Genomic DNA, 21,592 nt, shown 5'->3' with positions numbered 1-21,592 from the left:
AATTCAGATTGACAATTTGTTATTCAGATTACTCTAGGTGAATATTGTGTTGTTTTCTTTTCCACCTCAGTCATTCTTAATTCAGGAATGGCAGTCACTGTGGACTCATCCTGACTGAATGCATTCTGGTGTATCATGTTTTATGAAGCCTTGACAGGAGACTGGGGGACTTGACAGGAGACTGGGGGACTGTGCCAGTGAGTCACTACAGCACTTGTGTTACAGTGAGATACATGCTGTCGGGGAGTAGCAATCTGTCCGCACACTTCATCAGATGTCACAACACATTCCTCTGATCTGGTTTTCTCATTTCTTTAAACACAGAGACATCCAGTTCACGCTGAATGTTCCCGTTCTGATTATTTACTGCGGTCTAAACCTGAAGCATTTTTCAGTTGAGTCATCCAAGTAATACTTTCGGTAGTAGTGCTGCATTACTGTTGTTTACAAGTTGAAAGCCTGTGAGCTTGTAGAAAGATTAAATCGAAGGCTCTAGACAGCAGTATGAGGTGACATGAGGTTTCATTAGCAGGAAGTGTAAGTGTGGGGATTGCCAGATTACCCAGGCAGCAGTAGTAGTGGTGGGGGTGTGATTACTAGAGAGACAGATATTTGGGCCCTCCTTTGGTAATAAATTACAAGGCTGACCTTTAACATGCTTCAATCGAAAAACAACTGGCTGAGGAACAAGAATTGATTGTGGAGGTGCAGAATGGTTTCGTCTGCTGAGCTCCACTCCGGCTGTACTCTGCCACATTACTCTGTGATGGAGCTTAATTTGGAGGTGAGGTCACCTGGTCACGTCGTGTTGATGAGCTGACACTAATGTGCGCTCGCACTCTCTCTTCTCCTCTTCCCTCTCTCTCTCTGTTTTTCCCTTACTCAAGCACAATTATCTGATCATCTTATCAAAACAAACTGCCAGTCATTGGCCAGCCCATAGTAAGCCATAGGGCTTGTTTTCAATAAGCATACTTTTCTGTAATGGAAATCACCTAATGCAAATTTGAAAGCTATATTCTATGGCGTTAAGTTCTAAAGCAAATGATCGTTTTCTTCCGCTTGTCAATTTCAGTAGTCGATACCAGTACCAGATAACTTTTGCCGTTATCACTAGATTTTTCACATCAAAAATGTTGTTGAAAATGTGAAGTAAACAGCATTTTTCATGGAATTTAAGTAACTGGTTACTAATAGAATTGTTTGTTGCACTACCTTTTTTATTTAAAAAAAAATATTACAGAAACATGACAAGTGAGAGTAAAGATAAGCATAGAAGTTTTTAGGTATCAGCAGAATCGAGGATTCAGGTTTCAATGTTAAAGTCAGCATGAAATAAATTCTCCCTATATAGTTTCTATAAATGCATGTTATTGATCAGTTTATCTATGCATTTTTTTGACCTCGTAATTTGAAGTAATAACTTGATCTTCCAGTGAAATGACAGTCTTTTCTCTGATGACACATGCCTGAATTCTCCAATCATTTAGTTGGCTTAAACGCTGGCCCTTTTATTACAATCGACTGCAAGCTCTCATTCTCATCTGCCTCCATCCAATTAACAACATATGCACAGAACCATGCAAGTCCCCACCCTGTTTTTCTTTTTCGATGGTCCATTTCACTCAGATGCACTTAACAATATGGAAGAAAAAAATGCTAGTATCCATGTCAGTAATTAAATGTAAAAAGATAAAAATAAAAAATGTTATGCTTGTCCCACATCTGGCCAGACGGCACCTACTTGGACGTGTTACAGAGTAATAAGAGCTGTCCCAAAACCCAGTAATGGACTTGCAGACGATGTCAATGATTCAGACCGCATCGGAGGATAATTAGAGAATCCAGGGGCAATTACTTAAGCAAACATGAACCATTTGAATAATGCTGTTCTGGGGGGCAGAGAGGATGTGTGCTGGTAGTTAAGTATAATTGAGATGATAGTGATGATTACAGTGATGGATCTGATGCAGATGGCATAGATGCAAATTAAAGAGCTAATGACTGTGATTTGCTTCCTTCACAGAGAGCCCAGCGAGGAGTGCAATGGAATTAGCGGTGCTCTCCCTGCGGAGCCCGCGCCCGGCTCGAGACTGAACGAGTGGTGTCCTGCCCCACCCCCTCTCGCCCCTCTGCCCGCGATCCACCCCACCAGTATGGGGGACGGCCTGGACGCAGTGCAGATGTCGGGGAGCAGCATCAGTCAGGGGCAACCCTTGTCCCAGGCCTCTAGCGTCTTCAACCCCTGCCCCCCAGAAATCATTAACCCTACCCGGCCCAAGCGCCAGACCAACCAGCTGCAGTACCTGCTGAAGGTGGTGCTGAAGACTCTTTGGAAGCACCAGTTCGCTTGGCCTTTCCATTCTCCTGTTGACGCCGTTAAGCTGAATCTGCCTGTGAGTGAACTAACTGTCCATTTACAGTCCTGTTATGTCTCATGAGCAGATCCTGTCAGACAGCGTAGTGGCACTGACATTTACTGCAATTGTTTTGCCACTGAAATGGTGCTAGTTTTCATACTGGATCAGATCTTCTGTTTGATAATGTGCTATTTGGTCTTTGAACTGCCCTGCATTTATAGAAAATGTTACTTCATAACCGTACGTGCAAACGAACTGCATCAGTAAGTACACTTACTTCAAGCATTGACTGCAGGTTTTTGCAAAGCCTGACATATAAAAGAAGAATCAAAAGCCATTAGATTTTAGGTTTTGAAAAACTTGGTGAGGTCATTTTCCCGCCCTCTGTCCTCTGACGTTAGCAGTTCCTAATTCAAGACCAGCAGGTTGTTGTGGCTGTTGCAGAGCCTGTTTCTCTGGCTCAGAGCTGTCTTTCCTGTGATGGGAATGGTGGAACAGTTCTAGATTGTGGATCATCACTCTATTGGTGGAAAAGGAGCTTTTGAGTACTCTCAGGGGACATCCACACAGAATAAGTTTTTCTATTCCAATGCACTACTTTTCCATTGTTTTCTATGTAAACACAGGCTAGGCAGACATGTATGACTGTTACAATCGCATTGTGTCAAGTTAAAGAATTTGAACTTTTGCACGCATCACTGCTCATGAATGTCAATTCCAAAACAGTAAACCAGTCAGAGGACTCCAAAGGCAGGGCATGTGTTGTGTGTAATGTTGTGAGTCTCAAAGCTGCTTGCTGTTATTGTAAAACAATAAGGTCGTTATGATGATGAAAGTTATGGATTGTGTGATGTGCTATGCTGACTTTTGAAACCTCTTCTCACTAGGACTATTACAAGATAATCAAAAATCCTATGGACATGGGAACAATCAAGAAACGCCTAGAGAACAATTACTACGTCAATGCCCAAGAATGTATTCAAGACTTCAACACCATGTTTACTAACTGCTACATTTACAATAAGGTACTGGTTCACATTTCTGCTCCCATCATTTATAATGGATCATAGTGGTGTGTTTAGGCGTGTGGTTAATGGTATGTGTCGCCCCCTGCAGCCTGGGGATGACATAGTCTTAATGGCAGAAGCACTGGAGAAGGCGTTCCTCCACAAGATTTCAGAGATGCCCCAGCAGGAGATTGAGTTGACGACCACATCCGGCAAGGGTCGTGGCCGGGGCAGGAAGGATCCAGGTATAAGTCTCATACTCTCTCTTACCTGAGGGCCACTCACACTGCTGCCATTTTAGGGATCCTACACAACTGCTGTGGCCAGAAGGTCATTTGAGCTTCACTGTCTGTCCCAAATAGTGCTCACTGCAGAGCCAAACGACATCCAGCTCCCCTTATCTGGATGTAATGGGTGGAGCTTTGCCCAGTCGAGCTACATCGCTGTAAACCTTATGGGTTTAGTTATGTTTAGTGAAAGGGTATGGGTAGGGTTAGGGTGTGATTGGAGAGTCTAGTTCCACCCATTATGCTGGACATCAAGCGCTACCCAATGGCTCTAGAATTAATAATTTTAATTTCTCCGTATTCTGTGTCTCTGTATTATTAGACATGAACCTGAAGATTGGACCTGGCCTGGAGTCTACGCATACAAACCCTCAAACACGTGGCCTTTCCAGTCTTGCCCCTGGGCCACAAACGAGAGGACCACCGCAGGGTCCGCCTACTTTACCTCCCCAGTCCACCATGCAAGCCTTGCCCCCTCGTGTACCCCCTTCACTCCCTTCACATCCTCCCCTTGCGCCTCAGTTAGGGCCACCTTTTTCTATGGGCCCCACAGACTGCAACCCACAGGTCCCCTTGATGACGGCTGTGCCTCCTCCGACCCAAACTGCCCTGCCACCCATGCACATGCAGCAGAGTGCCCCTCCTATTCTACAAACCCCCATCCCAATGCTTCCCAAAGTAAGTTGGCCCATAACATTCAAACACAGTGTCATTCTTCTTGTTTTTAGTCTTGCGTCTTTGTCTTCACTCGCTTTTTTCATCAACAGCAGAGAAAAAGTCAGAAAAGGAAAGCAGACACCACGACACCTACTGCAAACGACCCGCTGAACGAGTCCTCGCCTGCTGAGTCAAAGTCAGGAAAGACTCTGCCACGCCGGGATAGTACACGACCAAGCAAACTATCCAAAAAAGAGGCACCAGACTCCCAGCACCATTGGACACCCGCCACTGGAACCCACAGCCCCAAGCAACAAGAGCAGCTACGCTACTGCTCCGGTATTGTAAAAGACATGTTTGCCAAGAAGCATGCAGCATACGCTTGGCCCTTCTACAAGCCAGTGGATGTGGATGCTTTAGGGCTACACGATTACCTTGACATCATCAAGCATCCCATGGACCTCAGCACTATTAAGGTGAAAATACAGCTGCTAGTTCTAAATCAGAGGATGAGCCACTTTTGCTTTCCAGTTTTATTCATTCAGTTTTCTCTTTGGTTGCACAGGAAAAGTTGGAAAACAGACAGTACAGAGATGCTCAGGAGTTTGCAGCAGATGTACGGTTAATGTTCTCCAACTGCTACAAGTACAACCCTCCAGACCATGAAGTGGTGGCTATGGCACGCAAACTGCAGGTATGTGCATACTTGCAAATCATTGTGTACATTAGGGCTTGCATGACGAGTCGTTTTTACTAGTCAGGCGTCTAGCTGGTTAGCCACTGTTTACATTACGTAAGTGACTCGCAGTAGTCACATGCTGTATTACCTGTCATTGTGGTATCCAGTAAATCTAGCGATGCACTGACAGCCGGGTCAGAAATTAACTTCTCCATTAAGAGGCAATATTTGAACCTTATTTTTAAGTAAACCGCATACATAAAGTATATAAATTGTACAAATAAAGAACAGCAACTCACTACGGGGCAATATTATGGCAAAGTAATTGTTGATTTTTGCTCATGATATGTAATGATTATTATTGTTGATCCGTAGACTGCATAAAATAATGTTTTTGTGTTTAGGTAGATGACTTGTCATTCTGGATATGTGAACTAAACCTAAAAAAATGTTTATGAATTACTTTATTGCTTAAGATGATTTAATGGTTATTTTAGTAGATTGAAAAATGTTATTCAAACTGGGAATAAACTATATACAGAAAGCAAGCAGAGAAAACGTTCCCTATCACTAAAGCGGTTCGTGACTTCAGTCTAGTGTAAGTAATGCTGAATGCTGCAAAAAAAAAAAGCATCTAAAAAGAAATCAAATGTAACGAGCAGATCTAAATGTAATGCTGCAATCTACACTTCTCATTCACTTTCACACTTTACTTTAATCACCACAGTCGTGATAGATTTAGTTTAATTGTGAAGAGCTGTTTTTTTGGCCCCTTAACTTAATTTGGGGTGGATATTTTGGCCCAAAGCCCCTGGTAATTTCTGACTCTAATTGACAGAGATGTGTGCAAGTGGTTAAGAAATTAAATCTGTGAATGCAGCAAAAAAAATGAATTAACGGTAATGTTCCACCCTTATAGTTTCTATAATGTTGTCAGAATGTATCAAAGTGTACATTGCTGAATTCTTAAAGGAAGATAAGAAGTGTCTTACAGTAGATCATCAAAAAGGTTTTCTCTTTTTGTAGGATGTGTTTGAGATGCGTTTTGCTAAAATGCCCGATGAGCCAGAGGAAATGCTGGGACCCACTTCTGCACCAGTGCTCCACCAGGCTCCTGTCAAGACACAGCCACCCATGGGCACGGCCTCATCCTCTGACAGCTCCAGTGATTCCTCATCTGAATCGGACTCCTCCACGGATGACTCTGAAGAGGAGAGAGCCCAGAGGCTAGCAGAGCTTCAGGAGCAGGTGAGCAGATCTATGCTTCGATTTTGCCAGCACGTACCCAAGTAAGAAGGCTTTTCAAGGACAAGCTGCCCGAAAGATCTGTCACCATAGATACTAGAAGTGTAAAAAAGTTTACACTTTACAAAGGTGCGATACTGTCCCCTGAGAAGACTTGAATCTCCTTGTTTTGTTTCTTCTCTTTTGTTGCTCAGCTGAAAGCGGTTCATGAGCAGCTGGCTGCCTTGTCCCAGCCTCAGGCCACCAAACCAAAGAAAAAAGAGAAGGAAAAGAAGGAGAAGAAGAAAGACAAGCACAAAAAGAAAGTGGGAGTCATGCCTGCACTGGAAGAGATCCTGGAGCCGCCTCTTACCCTCAAGGCTCAAGGAAAGCCTAAGAACAAGGATCCTCTGCCTAAGAAGCCCAAGAAGCTGAGGTGAGCTTATATTTGATTATACAAACACATTTCAGGCAAGAAAGTATCCAAAATTACATGGTTTAATCACTTTTATCAATGTGGACAGTCTGAGAATTTTGCGGTTTACCCATTAATTGTATAGTGTCATTGAAAATGAGAAGTTCTTGTTGTCTTATGCCCCATAGCAAGAAGGAGGGAGGTAAGGGCAGTCGCTCCATGGCTCCACCAGGTGCTGCTCCACCAACCCTGCAGCCTGTGGTGAGCCTGGATCCTGAGGAGGAACTGGGTCTCAGTGGAGCAGTCGCAATGGCAGGCATGCCTGCTGGAGAGAAGTGTAAGCCAATGTCCTATGAAGAAAAGAGACAACTGAGTCTGGACATTAACAAGCTGCCTGGAGACAAACTGGGCCGTGTCGTCCACATCATCCAGTCCCGCGAACCCTCGCTTAAGAACTCCAACCCGGATGAGATTGAGATAGACTTTGAGACGTTGAAGCCTTCTACGCTGCGGGAGCTGGAGAGATATGTGTCGTCCTGCCTTCGCAAGAATAAGAAGCCTGCTGGTGAATGATTTTACAAACCTCTTTAACGCTAAGGCCCTGTTTACACTTTTCTCTGATGGTCCTACCAAAAGGGCTCAGCCACATCAGAGGATTGGCTGTACAGACACTTGTTTTGACATTATATTGTAGGTAATCCTAGAAAAGGGTTGTCCAATCTTGCTGCTGTAGGGCCGCATTCTTGTAGAGTTTAGCTCCAAATCACCTGCCTGGAAGTTCCTAGTGATCCTGAAAACCTTGATTAGCTTGTTTATGTGTGTTTAATTGGGGATGGAGCTGAACTCTGCTGGAACGTGGAGTAAGATTGGACACATCTGTCCCAGAATGTTGTCTGGGATGCATTAGCATTGACTTTCCAAATTTGATATGTGCATATAAAGTGCTGACCATCGCAGGAGGTAGTTTTGAGTAATTGTAACACTAGCTACATGAACATGCAACCTAATACTTTGATTCATTGCTCCATTAGATTAGGTAGCCTTCATGTAAACACCACAGTTGATCCGAATGAGCTCAACCCACATTAAATTTTGGTCATATTGGAAGGGGTGAAGACCTGAAATAATCCAAACAACAGGAAAAAATTAAGCATGTAAATGCTTGAAACCAACCACCATCATAATCAGATTCAAAAACACCTTGTGCACATGTGCAGTGCCATGATGTTTATATTTACATTCGTTTTACATCTTACAAATGTTTATTTATAAAGAAATTAACTGGTCTGTGGAAGAGACTGCACTGAAGTTTTGTTCAGAATGCATGATGAATACATGAATCTGATTTTAAAGTTTATGGTTCATATAAACAGAACTTTAACAATCTTAAATAGAACTGGGTTCATTCTGATTGCCAATTCAGTGCATGTAAACATAACTAGAGTGTCTCAAAAAACATTGGATCCCTTCTTACACTTGTATTTAATGCTGTCTGTTATGTTGCATTACCCAAAATCAACATAAAAACCAAGTGTATACATATTCTTATAGATCATTGTTTCTTGTACTTCAGTTCCAGAGAAGACCATGGAGGCAATGAGTGCTGCAAAGATAAAAGGCTCATCATCCGAGATGGGCAGCAGCAGTGAGTCCAGCTCCTCAGAAAGTGAAGATTCAGAGACAGGTGAGCCCTGTAGATCCAGAACGTGAACAGCCGCATTTCTAAAGCTTTTGAAATGTTATATAATTCAAGAAGCTGTGTTTTATGAAGAATCTCCCTCCTTGAACCCAGGGATGGCTTCTAAGCCGAAGAAGAGAGGGAGAGGTGAAGGAAAGAAGGCTCATCACCAGGTGGTGGCTCCAGGCATGCCTCAGCCGCAAGTTCCCCATCAACCCCAGACCCCTGCACTGCAGCCCAGTGTTCAGCTGAAGCTGCAGCAGCATCCTTCTCCCGCCGCTTACATGCCTCCTCCCGTCACAGCTCTGGAGCCCTCGCAACTCCTGGAAAACCCCTTTGACCCTCTTGCCCACTTCGTCCAGCCCCTCATGCACCTTCCCCACCATGCCAATGACTCGCCTTCCCCTGCGCCGCCTCACCTCAACGCTCACCCTCCAGGAGGCCCAGTGTCTCCTGAGACCCACCCATTCCTGAACCAGCACCCCATCCTCCCATCCCCAGGTAAGTGGAAAAGTCCTGTTTATTAAGTCAAAAAATACTTGAATACCATGTCCTAACTAGGTTAAATGTAGAGTACTTTCTGGATGTACTGGGTCAAAATTGCAAAAAATAAAATAAAAAATAAAATTCAAAAACACTTCACATTTTCATTCCCCTCACTTCACAGCAAATGCTTTACACGTACTTGTAATGCTTTCAAATACAGAACATTCAAAAACAAATGATAGTGGGATTCATGTTAAACAGCATTCATTATAAATGCCAAGCCTAAATGTCTTTAACTACCAGCATGTGGGAAACACTTGGGATCACATACTGCACAAATACAGATGTTGTGTGCTGTTTATGCATGTTTTGTGTGTTTGATGTCAGTTGCATTATGTAATAGTAATAGTCGCTTTTGAATATACGTTGCAGGATGTTTCAAATAATATGACATATATTCCAGAAAATACATTAAAAGGACAGAAATGATTTTTTTTCCATGGCTATAGGATTAACCAGTTTTACTATTGGTTAGATTATTGCTGGACTAACATGCCGATTTTCACACTGCCCACCTCTCATTGGTCCAAACTTGTGTAGATATGCTCTGATTGGCTCTGTTCATTTTATCTTGCACTTTTGTTTACAAAAATTATTTAAAAATTGCGGGTGTTGTATATTGACCCTTTACTTAATCTTGTTTTTGTGGTCTTCCTCTCTCTTCGTGTTGTTGGTCTCTAGCCCTGCACAACGCAATGCCCCAGCAGCCTTCAAGGCCCAGTAATAGGGCAGCCCCGCTACCTACTAAACCTCCGCAGCAAAGCACGCCCCAGCAGCAGCAGCAACCCCAGCAGACCCTGCCGCAGCAGCTCCAGTCCCAGCAAGCCCCTCAGCCCCAGCACCACCTCCCTCCTCACCTCCTGCATCCTCCCCAGCAAATCCGCCAGCGGCCCCTCTCCCCACCCACGCTCACTCCCCAGGGCCTGCTGTCCTCCCAGCCCCCACAGATGCTGCTAGAGGACGACGAGGAGCCTGTTCCCTCCATGCCCCTGCCCATGTACCTGCAGCACCTGCAGTCGAACCGCCTGCAGCAGCAGCTGCCGGCATCACTAATGCAGTCTCTGCAGAGCAGGCCGCAGCAGCCGGGCCAGCAGTCTCTGCTGCAGTCAGTGCAGGTTCAGTCTCAGATGAGCCAGCAGAGCTCCCTGCCCCCACCGCAGATTCCTGTTCAGACTCAAGCCCAGCCGGCAGTGGCGCACCAGCCCTCCCCGCAGCTTTCACAGCATCAGGCCAGACACATGCAGCACTCGCAGCAGCTGAGCTTCTCTCAAGGCCCTGTGCAGACCACGCAAACACACCCTAGTCAACACAAAGTCTCCATGCCCTCCACAAAAGCACAGCAGATTATCCAGCAGCAGCATCACTCTCCACGTCAACACAAGTCTGACTCCTATAACTCAGGTAACACAACTGACTTTAAAACAATAGCTTTTAATTTAACAGCTGAAATTGCTGTAACAAGCTATTTATTGGTTCATTTGTTGTATACTTTTTTTGGTAGTGAAATGGATGTTTAAACTGCTAAATATTTATCACAATATTTGATGTTTATTTTTTGTGTTTTTGTTTTTTATATATATATATATATGTCATATTTATTTTTGTAAGTCATTTTTAGCAGATTAAAAATTTTTCTTTTTCATTTAGTTGCTTGTCATTATTTTGTGCCAGAAAAATGCTCTTCCCGATTAAAAAAAAAAAAAAATCCCACCACTATCAGTAGTTAATAGTAGTTTGCTGAGTACTTTGTAGCTGCAGTTTCAGAGCTCACCTGTATCAGACAGCACTGTAAATATTTGTATTCTAATGGTGTCTTTATTTTGACAGCACACATGCGAGATAACCCCTCCCCGCTCATGATGCATTCCCCTCAAATCTCTCAGTATGGTTTAGTCCACCAGTCCCCTCCTCAGGCCAAAAAGGTCAGTACCATTTCCATTTCTTTGCTTTGACACTGGTTGTTTCCATTGTCCACATGGATGTCTATAATGTGATGAATAGCTTTTGGTTTTATAAATGTGTGTTTGTTGCTTTGTTTGCTTCAGGAACCACAGCAAGGTCCCTCAGCTTTGGGTGGCATTAAAGAAGAGAAGCTGCCTCCTTCACCTGTGATGCGTGGTGAGCCCTTCAGTCCAGCCATGAGACAAGACCCTCACAAACACCCTGAGAGCAAACCCACAATGCCAGGCCACAGCCAACAAAGTGAGTGAAACTCCTGAGTTTCAAAGTATGCATGTTCACACTAAGCACACTGTGCTGATAAGATGACATTCAAAATTACACAAGTCTTACTCAAGTTATATTGCTTTTATACAATAAACAATAAGTTTAATATCAAGTAATATCAACTGTTGAGTATTTGTTTCCAAGCATTGCACAAACAGATGTGAAAAAGATGTGAATGAAGTTGTGCTTTAAAAAAATAAAATACAAGATAAATACAAAATTCTGCACCCTATGCAAAATCAAATAAGAGGACCAGAACGAACTGTTTATCATCTTGTTTTAGAAGCAGATATGAAACCACTTGAAAGTTCCCGTCCTGTCATCCGCTCCTCTGAGCAGAGCGGTCCACCACCTTCCATGCAGGACAAAGAGAAATTCAAACAGGAGCCCAAGACTCCTGTGGCACCTAAAAAGGTACAGGTGGGTGGAAGGGACGACTTAATTCATTTTAATTTCAATGAATACAGCGGTTCTGGAATGGTTATGCTATGTTAATATGCCTTGTAATGTGTCCTTCGTTTGGTCCCCAGGATGTGAAACTGAAGAACATGGGTTCCTGGGCAAGCCTGGCACAGAAATCCACCTCTGCTCCCTCGTCTGGTCTGAAGTCCTCCAGCGACAGCTTTGAACAGTTTCGACGAGTGGCCCGAGAGAAGGAAGAGCGAGAGAAAGCCCTGAAGGCCCAGGCTGAGCAAGCTGAGAAAGACCGTCTGCGCAGAGAACAAGAGAAACTTCGGTAAGAGAGCCGTTCAGAAACCTGTCATTTTTAAAGGTTTAAAAGTTTAGCAGTTTCAAGACATTTTCTTCCTGTCTGAAGGGGACGAGATGAGGAGGACTCCATTGAGACGTCTCGAAGGCCTCAGGAGGAGCCCCGCAGGCGGCCGGAGCAACAGCAGGTCCAGCCGCCACAGCAGCAGCACCAAAATCAGCCGCAAGCCCAGAACCCGGCCCAACCGCCCTCTGCCCCACAGCCTTCCCAAGGCCCACCCCAGTCCCCCGCCGCTTCCCAGAGTGCACTTGACCAGCAGAGGGAGCTCGCACGTCGCCGGGAACAGGAGAGGAGGAGGAGAGAGGCGGTGAGTTACAGCTGCAGTCACATCACTTGTGACGCATTAGCTTTCAAAAGAAACATTTCTTATTATTAGCAACATTGAAAACAGTTGTGATGCTTAATATTTTTTGTGGAAACTGATGCAGATTTCTTTGAATAGAAAGTTCAAAAGAACAGCATTTAAGTAAAAATCTGTTGTAATGTTGAATTTGTTGTAACATGTCACTTTGATCAATTTAATGCATCCTTGCAGAATAAAAAGATTGTTTTTTTTTTTTTTAAACCTCGCTGACCCCAAACTTTTGACCAGTACCTTGTAGTAAAGTTGGTTACAATTGTTCTTTAATCACTTTTCCATAAACACGTGCATTTAATTGGAGATCTCCTTATCAGTGTTGTCAATTCAGAAATATACATTTTTGTTTTCTTCACCTCTACAGATGGCAGCTACAATTGACATGAATTTCCAAAGCGATTTGATGGCTATCTTTGAGGAGAACTTGTTCTGAAGCGCGAGAGGAAGTGAGAAACTGCGAAACTGCTCATGGGTTCCTCTACACGGACAGAATGAACTCTAAGCAGTAAGGGAAAAAGACCCCATGTGACCACAAGAAACACTGAAGAGGCTGAACTAGCGATGCATAAGCTGAGGCCCGGGAGGGAGGCTGTAGCTCTCCTTTTGCCTTAGCAGAAAGAGGGACCCTCACACTGGGACGGCACCGCCTCTCCGCCATTCCTCCTGGATTTGCCATTGTGACCATGGCGGGAAAGAGAGGACTCGTGTGACTCTTACTTCAGAATATGGGAGCAATGGACAATGTGATCGCCAGGGGAATATCTGAACGACAACAATGAAATGTACTGATTCTCTGTACTACGGCGTCCGTCGACTGCCAGATGTCTGTGGGGGATTAGAAAACGTCTTTGTTTCCTGTTTGATTTGGTTTCCCTCCCATCGTTTCAATTTTCGCTATATCCTTCCCCCCCCCCTTTTTCGTGAGGCACATGGCAGGATGGGATCGGGGGCACTTATGACCTTCCTCAAAAGAGGAAGTACAGCTGGCCTTACACCTCTGACTCGTAACCACGACAACACAAACAGGGGCTGTGACAAATGACTAAACATGGTGTGTTTCACACTGTTATCATGTGCAGATTTTTCATTATGTAGGATCTACTGTAAAAAGGTATTTTCTTAATTACTGTTTTGGTTGATTGGTTGGTTGTATTTGTTTCTTTCCTTCTTTTTCGTTGTTGTTTTTCTTTTTTTAAAGATATTTTTAACTCTCTTACCAACACCTTACCCTCTGATGTCTATGCCAAACACCCATATCCTTTTATGCTGATAGCTGAGACCCGAAACGCTTCACTCTTAACATGTCTTTCTAAATATATAAATATATTTTCTTGTTCTCCCCACTCGTCATTAAAAATTTAGGTAGCCTTGTAGAAAATAAACCCTAATATATGCATTATTCTGACAAGTGTTAATTGAGGACAGAATCATGGAGATATACTTTCATTGCTCATCGTTTTCATGTAAACCCGGTGAGGACTCTCACCACGGGCCGGAGCGTTGACCTGGAAGGGCGGTTTCTGAGTATCCTTTAGTTTGAATATAATTTAAAGAATATGAGAACTATTTTTAAGTGTATAATACATATAGACAGAGAACACGCAACTCTGTGCAACTGGTACACGCGTTTGAGAGCGTCTTGCGAACACCAGGCCAACGCGACGGAGCTCTCAGCTGGTTTCTGCATGACTCCTCTTTTCTTTTCACAGATCTGTTTATTGCACCTGCACAGAGAGAACTCTGTATGCTGTGCTAGATATAATTACAAAAATTTCGAAAGGAAAAAAAGCTAAAAAAAAAAAAAAATCAAACCGTTCTGATTTATCATTGTTCTTGTTCGATTATAGTGGATGTGTTCTAATTCTGTTATTTGACTCGGCAAGGGGGGCGGGGGGCACAGTTCGAGACCTTGGCAGGTCCTCTAAGTTTTCTCTTATAGTGTTTTCTCCAGTGCCTGTATTGTATTGCGATTCTAGTTGGCATATTTTATGTTCTGGGAGGGCGAGGGAGGGGCACGGTTGGACGGGGAGGGGAAAATTGGGCGTTTAGGGGCGAGCGCTTGTGTTTAAGAGACGAAAAAAGGAAAGTAAACATTTTATATTTTACCCATTTACAATATTCAGGTTTAAATCTAGTTTTAGCTGGACTTCTTATATATATACACCGAACAACTAGTTTTTCGTTTTCTCGAAACTGCTAAGAGGACATGTCCGATCATCATCATTAACGTACGTGTGTGTGTGAGTGTGTCAGGATGTTTGGATGGTGTACGTCATGTCAGTACGGTTGTCGGTATGTGACTGGGGAGGCTTTTCTTACCCAGAGGTTTAATCGCAACACTTCATTTAAAACGATGCTTTGTGAACTTTTTTTGGTTCTTGTTCTTCTTCATGAAGTCCATTTATATAAATATCTATTTTTTCTTTTCCTTTGTTTTAATTTGGTCTGTAAAAGTTCAAAGAACAGAAACACTTCATTCCTTCAAGCCTTTACATGTATTTTCTTTTCCACGGTAACAGTTGGACATTATGTGCCATAGATTCGGATTCTCCAGAGAATGTGCTGACCTACAGCTCAGCAGAGAGTTTGCTTTATTCAGGTATATTATTTTCTTTTCTTTTTTTGGGGTTTGTTTAGCATTCTCCTCGATTACTGTTTGGTATGTGCGTGGGCTATCGAGGTCAATGGTTCAATCTGTTATGATCATGAAATAAACTCATCTCTTTTATAGAAAATTAAAATGAAACAAATGTGCCTGTCGTCTCTTTTATAATTCAGCAGCTCTATGCACAGTCTGCTATGTTGTCCATTGTGTTGCTGCATATCAGTTTTCACTCCTCAGAGAGTTGAAACTGGTGCCTTAATATATGAAACTTGTGTAGTTATATTAAGGGTCGTACTGCTTGACTCAACCTTATTAAGCATGGTAAAGTTAGTTTTAGGTTTGATATTGGCTGGATATTCTTCTAGTCTGCTTAAGGGACCGTCTGCAAATTTACCTCTCATTACAAAACGAAGTGCAATAATTAATACAAATTGTTTACAACGCCACAGTAAATGCCTTGTGGGCAAACTGACAATATGTCGCTACAAACAATATCTCCCTTACTGTATGTACAGTACACACAAACTATTTTCTTTAAAAAATTACTATAATTCACCAAAAGTTTTTTTTTCCATGTTCCAAAGGTTGTAGTACATTTGTAGTTACAAGACTGACTTACTACAGCTGAAATTTTGCCAATATATCCCTTACTTTATGTACAGTACATAATCAATCTTCAAAAACTATTACTGTAATTGACCAAAAGGGTTTTTTCATGTTCCAAAGGTTGTAGTTACAAGACTGACCTACTACCGGTGAAAGTTTGCAGATATCTCCTTTACTGTATGTACAGTACATAATTATTCTTAGGAAACAATTACTGTAATTAACCATAAGGCTATTTTTATGTTTCAAAGGTTGTAGTACGTTTGTAGTTACAAGACTGACTTACTACGGGTGAAATTTTGCCAAAACCCCCCTTACTGTACATACAGTACATAATTATTCTAAGTAAACAATTACGGTAATTCAACAAATGTTTTTTTATGTTCCAAATGTTGTAGTACATTCCTAGTGGCCAGACTGACTTACTACAGCTGAAACTTTGCCAATATCAACCTTACTGTACATACAGTACATAATTATTCTTAGTAAACAATTACTGTAAATCACCAAAAGGGTTTTTTCATGTTCCAGTGGCTGTAGTAGATTTGTAGTTACAAGACTGACTTACTACAGGTGAAATGTTGCCAACATCTCCTTTATTGTACATACAGTACATAATTATTCTTAGAAAGCAATTACTGTAATTCACCATAAGAGCAGACTGACTTTCTACAGGTTACATTTTTACATTAACACCCTTACTGTATGTACAGCACAAAACAATTTTTTATTAAAAGCTAATTCACCTACAACCTCTTTTCATTTTCTAAAGGTTGCTGTACTCTCCTAATGGCCTTGGATTTTATAGCAAATTATTCATAATTATGTATGGATGTAAGTATGTGTGTGTGTGTGCTTGTGCTTGTGTTTGTATGTACAGTGCATGCATAATTATTAGGCAAGTTGATATTCTGATCATAGTTTTTATTTTAACAATAACAATATTGAACATTTAACAAATTCCAAACCACATCAATCTTAATAACTACTATTATTTTTGTATTTAATCATTTATAAGTGATAGATAATTGTCCATGAAGGCTGGATGTGAAAACATTCATATATTCAGGTGTGCATAATTATTGGGTAGATTTTCTTTTACCAATAAAATGAGGCAAAAAAGTTATTAAGATTGATGTGGTTTGGAATTTGTAAAATGTGCTTGGTTTAAAAAAATATGATCAGAATATCAATTTGCCTCAAATGTATGCATGCATTGTACACACACACACACACACATACTTGCATTTGTGGTTTGCGGGGACTCTCCATAGGTGTAATAGTTTTTATACTATATAAACTGTATTTTCTATCACCCTACACCAACCCCACGTCTAAACCTACCCCCCAACTTTTGAATTTCAGAAAACACCATTTTGTTAGTTTTTGTAAGCCTTTTGTTTTACTGGGACACAGGAAGTGTCCTCATAAACCATGTTTATGTTGTAGTACCCATGACATTATACACATTTGTGTCCTCATAAACCATATATACCATATATAAACCATATAATGAATAAATAATAAACAAATAAATATGAATATAAATATAATAATCTGCTGTAGAATCAAAAGCCACTTGGAGCGTACTACAACCTTTAGAACATGAAAAAAAGTGAATTAGGTGAATTAGTTTTTAATGAAAATATTTGTGTGCTGTTCAAGCAGTAAATGTGTTATTGTGAAAATTTAACCTTTAGTAAGTAAGTCTGGTCACTACGAACGTACAGCATTTTTTTCTAAGATTAATTATGCACTGTTTGTACAGTAATGGAGATATTGACAAAGTTTCACCTGCAGTAAGTCAGTCTTGTAATTAGGAATATACTACAGCCTTTGGAACATGAAAAAAACCCTCTTGGTGAAATACAGTAATTGTTTTTTAAGAATAATTATGTACTGTATGTACAGTAAGGGAGATATTGGCAAAACTTCACCTGTAGTAAGTTAGTCTTGAAACTACAAGCATACCACTACCTATGAAACATAAACCCTTTTGGTCAATTACAGTAAATGTATTTGATAATTAATTATGTTCTATATGTACAGTAAGGGTGATATTGGCAAACTTTCCCCTGTTGTAAGTCAGTCTGGCCACTAGGAATGTACTACAACCTCTGGAACATAAAAAACCCCATTTGTTGAATTACAGTAATTGTTTTCTTAAAATAATTATGTACTGTATGTACAGTAAGGGGGATTTTGGCAAAATGTCACCTGTAGTAAGTCAGTCTGGCCACCAGTGATGTACTAAAATATTTGGAACATAAAAAACCCTTTTGGTGATTTACAATAATAGTTTTCTAAGATTAATTATGTACTGTACATTCAGTAAGGGAGATATCGGCAAACTTTCACCTGTAGTAAGTCAGTCTGGTCACTAGAAATGTACTACAACCTTTGGAACATGAAAAAACCCTTTTGGTGAATTACAGTAATTGTTTTCTAACAATAATTATGTACTGTATGTACAGTAAGGGAGATATTGTCAAAATTTCACCTGTATTAAGTCAGTCTTGTAACTACAAATGTCCTGCAACCTTTGGAACATTAAAAAAAAAAAAAAAAAAACTTTTGGTGAATTAATTTTTAAAGAAACTAGTTTGTGTCTACTGTACATACAGTAAGGGAGATATTGTTTGTAGCGACATATTGTCAGTTTGCCCACAAGGCATTTACTGTGGCGTTGTAAACATAATTTGTATTAATTATTGCACTTCGTTTTGTAATGAGAGGTAAATTTGCAGACGGTCCCTAAAGCAGGCTAGAAGAATATCCAGTGACTATCAAACCTAAAACTAACTTTACCGCGCTGCCTTAGCGCAACTCCAGGGAAAATGGTGAATCTCAAGTACATGTAGGGACATATTTCACCCAAAAACAAATTGTGTGTTGAAAAAAAAAAAGCCAATTTAAGATTTCAATAAAGCAATTGTATTTTTCCCTCTTTGATTTTGGAGTGAAATGTGTCCGGGACATTTCTTGACCGTTTCTGGGAGATTCACCCCCAAAAATGAAAAAATGTCATATTCTCACCTTTTCAAAAGGAGAATATATCACAATATTATGGACTCAGACAATATTCACTTTCAATGCGCCTTTTCCATAAAAAGTGACGTAAATGATGACTGAAACACGAGTCATTTTGAGGAATTTATGATCATTTCATTTTATGTGAATTTCTTTCAGATTTCATTAGACGTGGGTAAGCAAAAAAATAAATAAAATACTGGTCTTACAGGTTGAAGGAGCAACTGCCGTATCTGTTGGAAAGTTACTGCGTGCTTACATCATGTTACTGTACCTGCATCCGGTCAACGATTGCACGCGCTTTCATAAGCCTTCGGCTGGCTTACGTAAGAGGAAAGCGTATGCTGTAAAGATGGTTTGTTACAAAAATCAAGTTTGAATTACACATCTGGTTTTTTTTTTTTTTTTTTTTTGTAAATTCACGTACATGTCTGTTAAAAATATGAATAAAATAAAATACACACACATGCCCAGAGAAGTATTTTCATTGCGCATGAATATTTGTGTGTGTTCAGCGCGACCTTTATTTTGAAATCGTACAAAACAGGAAGTGCCTGCATGCGTGACTGTCAAACTGTAGGACATGGGGGTTAAAATAGAGGTTTTTAGGGTGAGTTTGATGACATTTACACTTGTAAGCAGCTCGGTCTGTCTAATTAAACTATAAATGAATAGACTAAACCATCTTTGGGGGATTTAAAAAGACGCGCAGAAGCTGTAAACGTCCCACTTTGCTAAACACTAACCTCAGTGCTTTGCTCACTACTGCGCATATGTTAATAATAACCGATCAAAAATGAACATCAACAGATTTATAATGTTTATGATTTCAAACAGATGATGGTGTATCTGTCGTTTCCAGTGGCGATGTTTTGGATTTCAAACCAAGCGGAGTATTTTGAGGAATACATCGTGAAGCGAAAGGTTCACAATTGCACTGAAAAGTCAATTTTAATATTCTGGTATTATATATTTAGCAATTCTATATACAGTTGCTCTGTATGATCAGATTATATCATTACATTTTTCAGAGGGAGATCTTCCCGCCTGATGAGAAAATGCATGTAAGTATTTTCTCTTTAATTTGACGCACTCAAACTGCTTTTACTTGGGCGGATGCAGTGGTTAGGTTAAACAGATATTTAGGTAGATATTTTACTATTCAGCAGAAACATTCCTCAGGAATGCTGAAAATTTGCTTAAAAATATGCATAGATTATATAAGTGAGATGCAATGACGTTCTGTTTTGCATGTGGCTTTTCTCATGCTGAACCAGAGGCGAGAACTGGAGGATTTCAAGGAGCGCATGAGGAACCGGAGGGAGCAGAAGATGCTGAAACAGATGGGCATGCAGTCGGAGGAGTGACTGTAAAACAACAGCACTTGTTATTGCATCAGAGTGCAACTTCGGGATCAAACCTTTATGTGAACACGGAAACACTAATGCTTCTCCCAAAGTGTCAACTTTGTATAGTTGAAAGCAGAATAAGACTTGTTTCCAGACATAATTTAAGAAATAGGTGAGGAATATCTATATTTTTGTAGTTTCATTGCCTTTGAACCTTCAAAATCAAATGGTTTGACTTTATTGTGTGATATTACTTTTTTATTATCTGTAAAAACACTGCTTTTGTTGTTGCTGTTTTTTTTTTTCCAATTCAAAATAAATTAAAATGAATTCCATTTTAGGTGTATTATCCATATGATCAGAATATTGTTTCATGTAATAATTTAAATAGCAGATGTTTGCTTAAAGGAACATTAAGAGTTCGATACAAGTTAGATCGACAGCATTTGTGCCACAATGTTAATTAATAATTCAATAATATGAAGCTTTTATACAGTTACTTCTGGAGAACTTGTGTGTTTGAGCTGTACAACTATTTAAACCAAACCTTACAGTCTCTTTAGGGTTTGTCATGGCAACAAAATTGCAAATAGTTTTTCCCCCCACACTAAAATCATGTTATCACGTATAGTTTACATATTGTGGCTATACTGAGACTGGATATTTTTGGTCCCATTAATTTCCAGAATGTGCTGATGTCATTCTTTTTATGAAGAATTTTGAACATTTGTTTTTCCTGATGCAACACCTTTGATAACAGTGAATGTAAAGAACTATATGTGGCAGTAATTAGTGGACAGTAAGCGCTAATTGAGATGATGTGCAGATCTTCAATACAGATGTTACTCATGTCACCACACCTGTCCCAAGTTCTAAGACATTATGCACATGTCCCCACCAATATCCAGCACCTACTGAATTGTCACTTTTATTCCACATTAATTTGGATCAAACAATATATTAATATATAGCCACTGTTGTCCATCAGTGTCTTGTCGGTTTCTTTCTTTCTTTTTTTCGTGTTTTTTTTTCTTTAACCAATCAGGAAATGTCCTGTTAATAATTTCTTTCACAGGAGCGTCCTGTCTCAGATCTTTTCCTCTACTCTCGAGCTTGCTGGTAAGGCTATAATGTTTGGCCGCACCTGAAATGGGTTATACTTTACTGTTGACATTACCTGAGAAGTTAAAAACGTTAAACCTGGCTCATTAAAGGATGACCATGTGTTGCATTGACAGAGCAAGAACACATGCACAGTTCATTTGAATGATAAAGTTTTGCCTCTCGAATTCAATGCTGTTAAAACTGAATGTACGAAGTAAACTATTTGCTGTAATATCCACACTCTTAACAACACCGGACATGCGCCTTTTCTGACTTTACTATGTTTTTCTCCTCCATAGGAACTGAAAATGGAGAAATTTGAGACTAGGGTGAAATTTTCAGTTATGCACAAGCAAACAGTGAAGTAATAGCTATTATCGGGGTTTGTTGAGGTTGTGGAAACACTGTGCAGCACTGCCTCCTGCACTCCTTTACACTGAAAACATCGATTTATCACACAACTAGTTCTATTAAACGGGGTCAGCTGTCCAGAACGGTCAAGAAACTTTGAACTTTCTTGATTTTTTTTTTTTTTTATATATTTTTTAATTATTGTCAATTAATTCTTTATAATTGTGTTAGATCATTTTTAACCATTAGGCCAATCCACAAAGATCAGTGATCAATTGAATCTGTATTATTTATTATTATTATTATTATTATTATTATTAAACTTAAAGGGTTACTCAACC

General features: G+C 40.5%; 2 protein-coding genes across 5 annotated transcripts in view; both read left to right on the top strand.

Annotated features, from left to right (window-relative positions):
• LOC109048909 (bromodomain-containing protein 4-like) overlaps positions 1 to 14,952 on the top strand; it is a 55,011-nt gene extending 40,059 nt beyond the window's left edge. For 3 of the 4 annotated variants that reach the window (XM_042719273.1, XM_042719281.1, XM_042719260.1), the window contains 18 exons: positions 2,027 to 2,396; positions 3,248 to 3,385; positions 3,477 to 3,612; positions 3,977 to 4,332; positions 4,422 to 4,787; positions 4,877 to 5,005; positions 6,017 to 6,238; positions 6,430 to 6,650; positions 6,818 to 7,194; positions 8,203 to 8,313; positions 8,422 to 8,808; positions 9,535 to 10,254; positions 10,681 to 10,775; positions 10,899 to 11,055; positions 11,363 to 11,499; positions 11,610 to 11,815; positions 11,897 to 12,155; positions 12,571 to 14,952. In XM_042719273.1, the coding sequence (XP_042575207.1) occupies positions 2,157 to 2,396; positions 3,248 to 3,385; positions 3,477 to 3,612; positions 3,977 to 4,332; positions 4,422 to 4,787; positions 4,877 to 5,005; positions 6,017 to 6,238; positions 6,430 to 6,650; positions 6,818 to 7,194; positions 8,203 to 8,313; positions 8,422 to 8,808; positions 9,535 to 10,254; positions 10,681 to 10,775; positions 10,899 to 11,055; positions 11,363 to 11,499; positions 11,610 to 11,815; positions 11,897 to 12,155; positions 12,571 to 12,639 (4,326 nt within the window). In that variant the 5' untranslated portion in view covers positions 2,027 to 2,156 and the 3' untranslated portion in view covers positions 12,640 to 14,952. The remainder of the gene's footprint in view (positions 1 to 2,026; positions 2,397 to 3,247; positions 3,386 to 3,476; positions 3,613 to 3,976; positions 4,333 to 4,421; positions 4,788 to 4,876; positions 5,006 to 6,016; positions 6,239 to 6,429; positions 6,651 to 6,817; positions 7,195 to 8,202; positions 8,314 to 8,421; positions 8,809 to 9,534; positions 10,255 to 10,680; positions 10,776 to 10,898; positions 11,056 to 11,362; positions 11,500 to 11,609; positions 11,816 to 11,896; positions 12,156 to 12,570) is intronic. The other variant, XM_042719266.1, reaches the window with a different exon arrangement.
• A 3,949-nt stretch (positions 14,953 to 18,901) lies between these two features.
• Positions 18,902 to 20,783, top strand: LOC109049013 (protein PET100 homolog, mitochondrial-like). The gene is made up of 4 exons (XM_019066684.2): positions 18,902 to 19,057; positions 19,285 to 19,371; positions 19,479 to 19,511; positions 19,725 to 20,783. Exons 1-4 carry the CDS (start codon positions 19,031 to 19,033, stop codon positions 19,812 to 19,814), a joined length of 237 nt encoding a protein of 78 aa, XP_018922229.1. The 5' UTR covers positions 18,902 to 19,030; the 3' UTR covers positions 19,815 to 20,783.
• The last annotated feature ends 809 nt before the right edge of the window (positions 20,784 to 21,592 follow it).

The sequence above is a fragment of the Cyprinus carpio genome, chromosome A3 (genome assembly GCF_018340385.1).
Source record: "Cyprinus carpio isolate SPL01 chromosome A3, ASM1834038v1, whole genome shotgun sequence".
NCBI classification, from domain to species: domain Eukaryota; kingdom Metazoa; phylum Chordata; class Actinopteri; order Cypriniformes; family Cyprinidae; genus Cyprinus; species Cyprinus carpio.
Note: the sequence above shows the minus strand (reverse complement) of the source record. Positions and strands in the feature narration are given on the sequence as shown.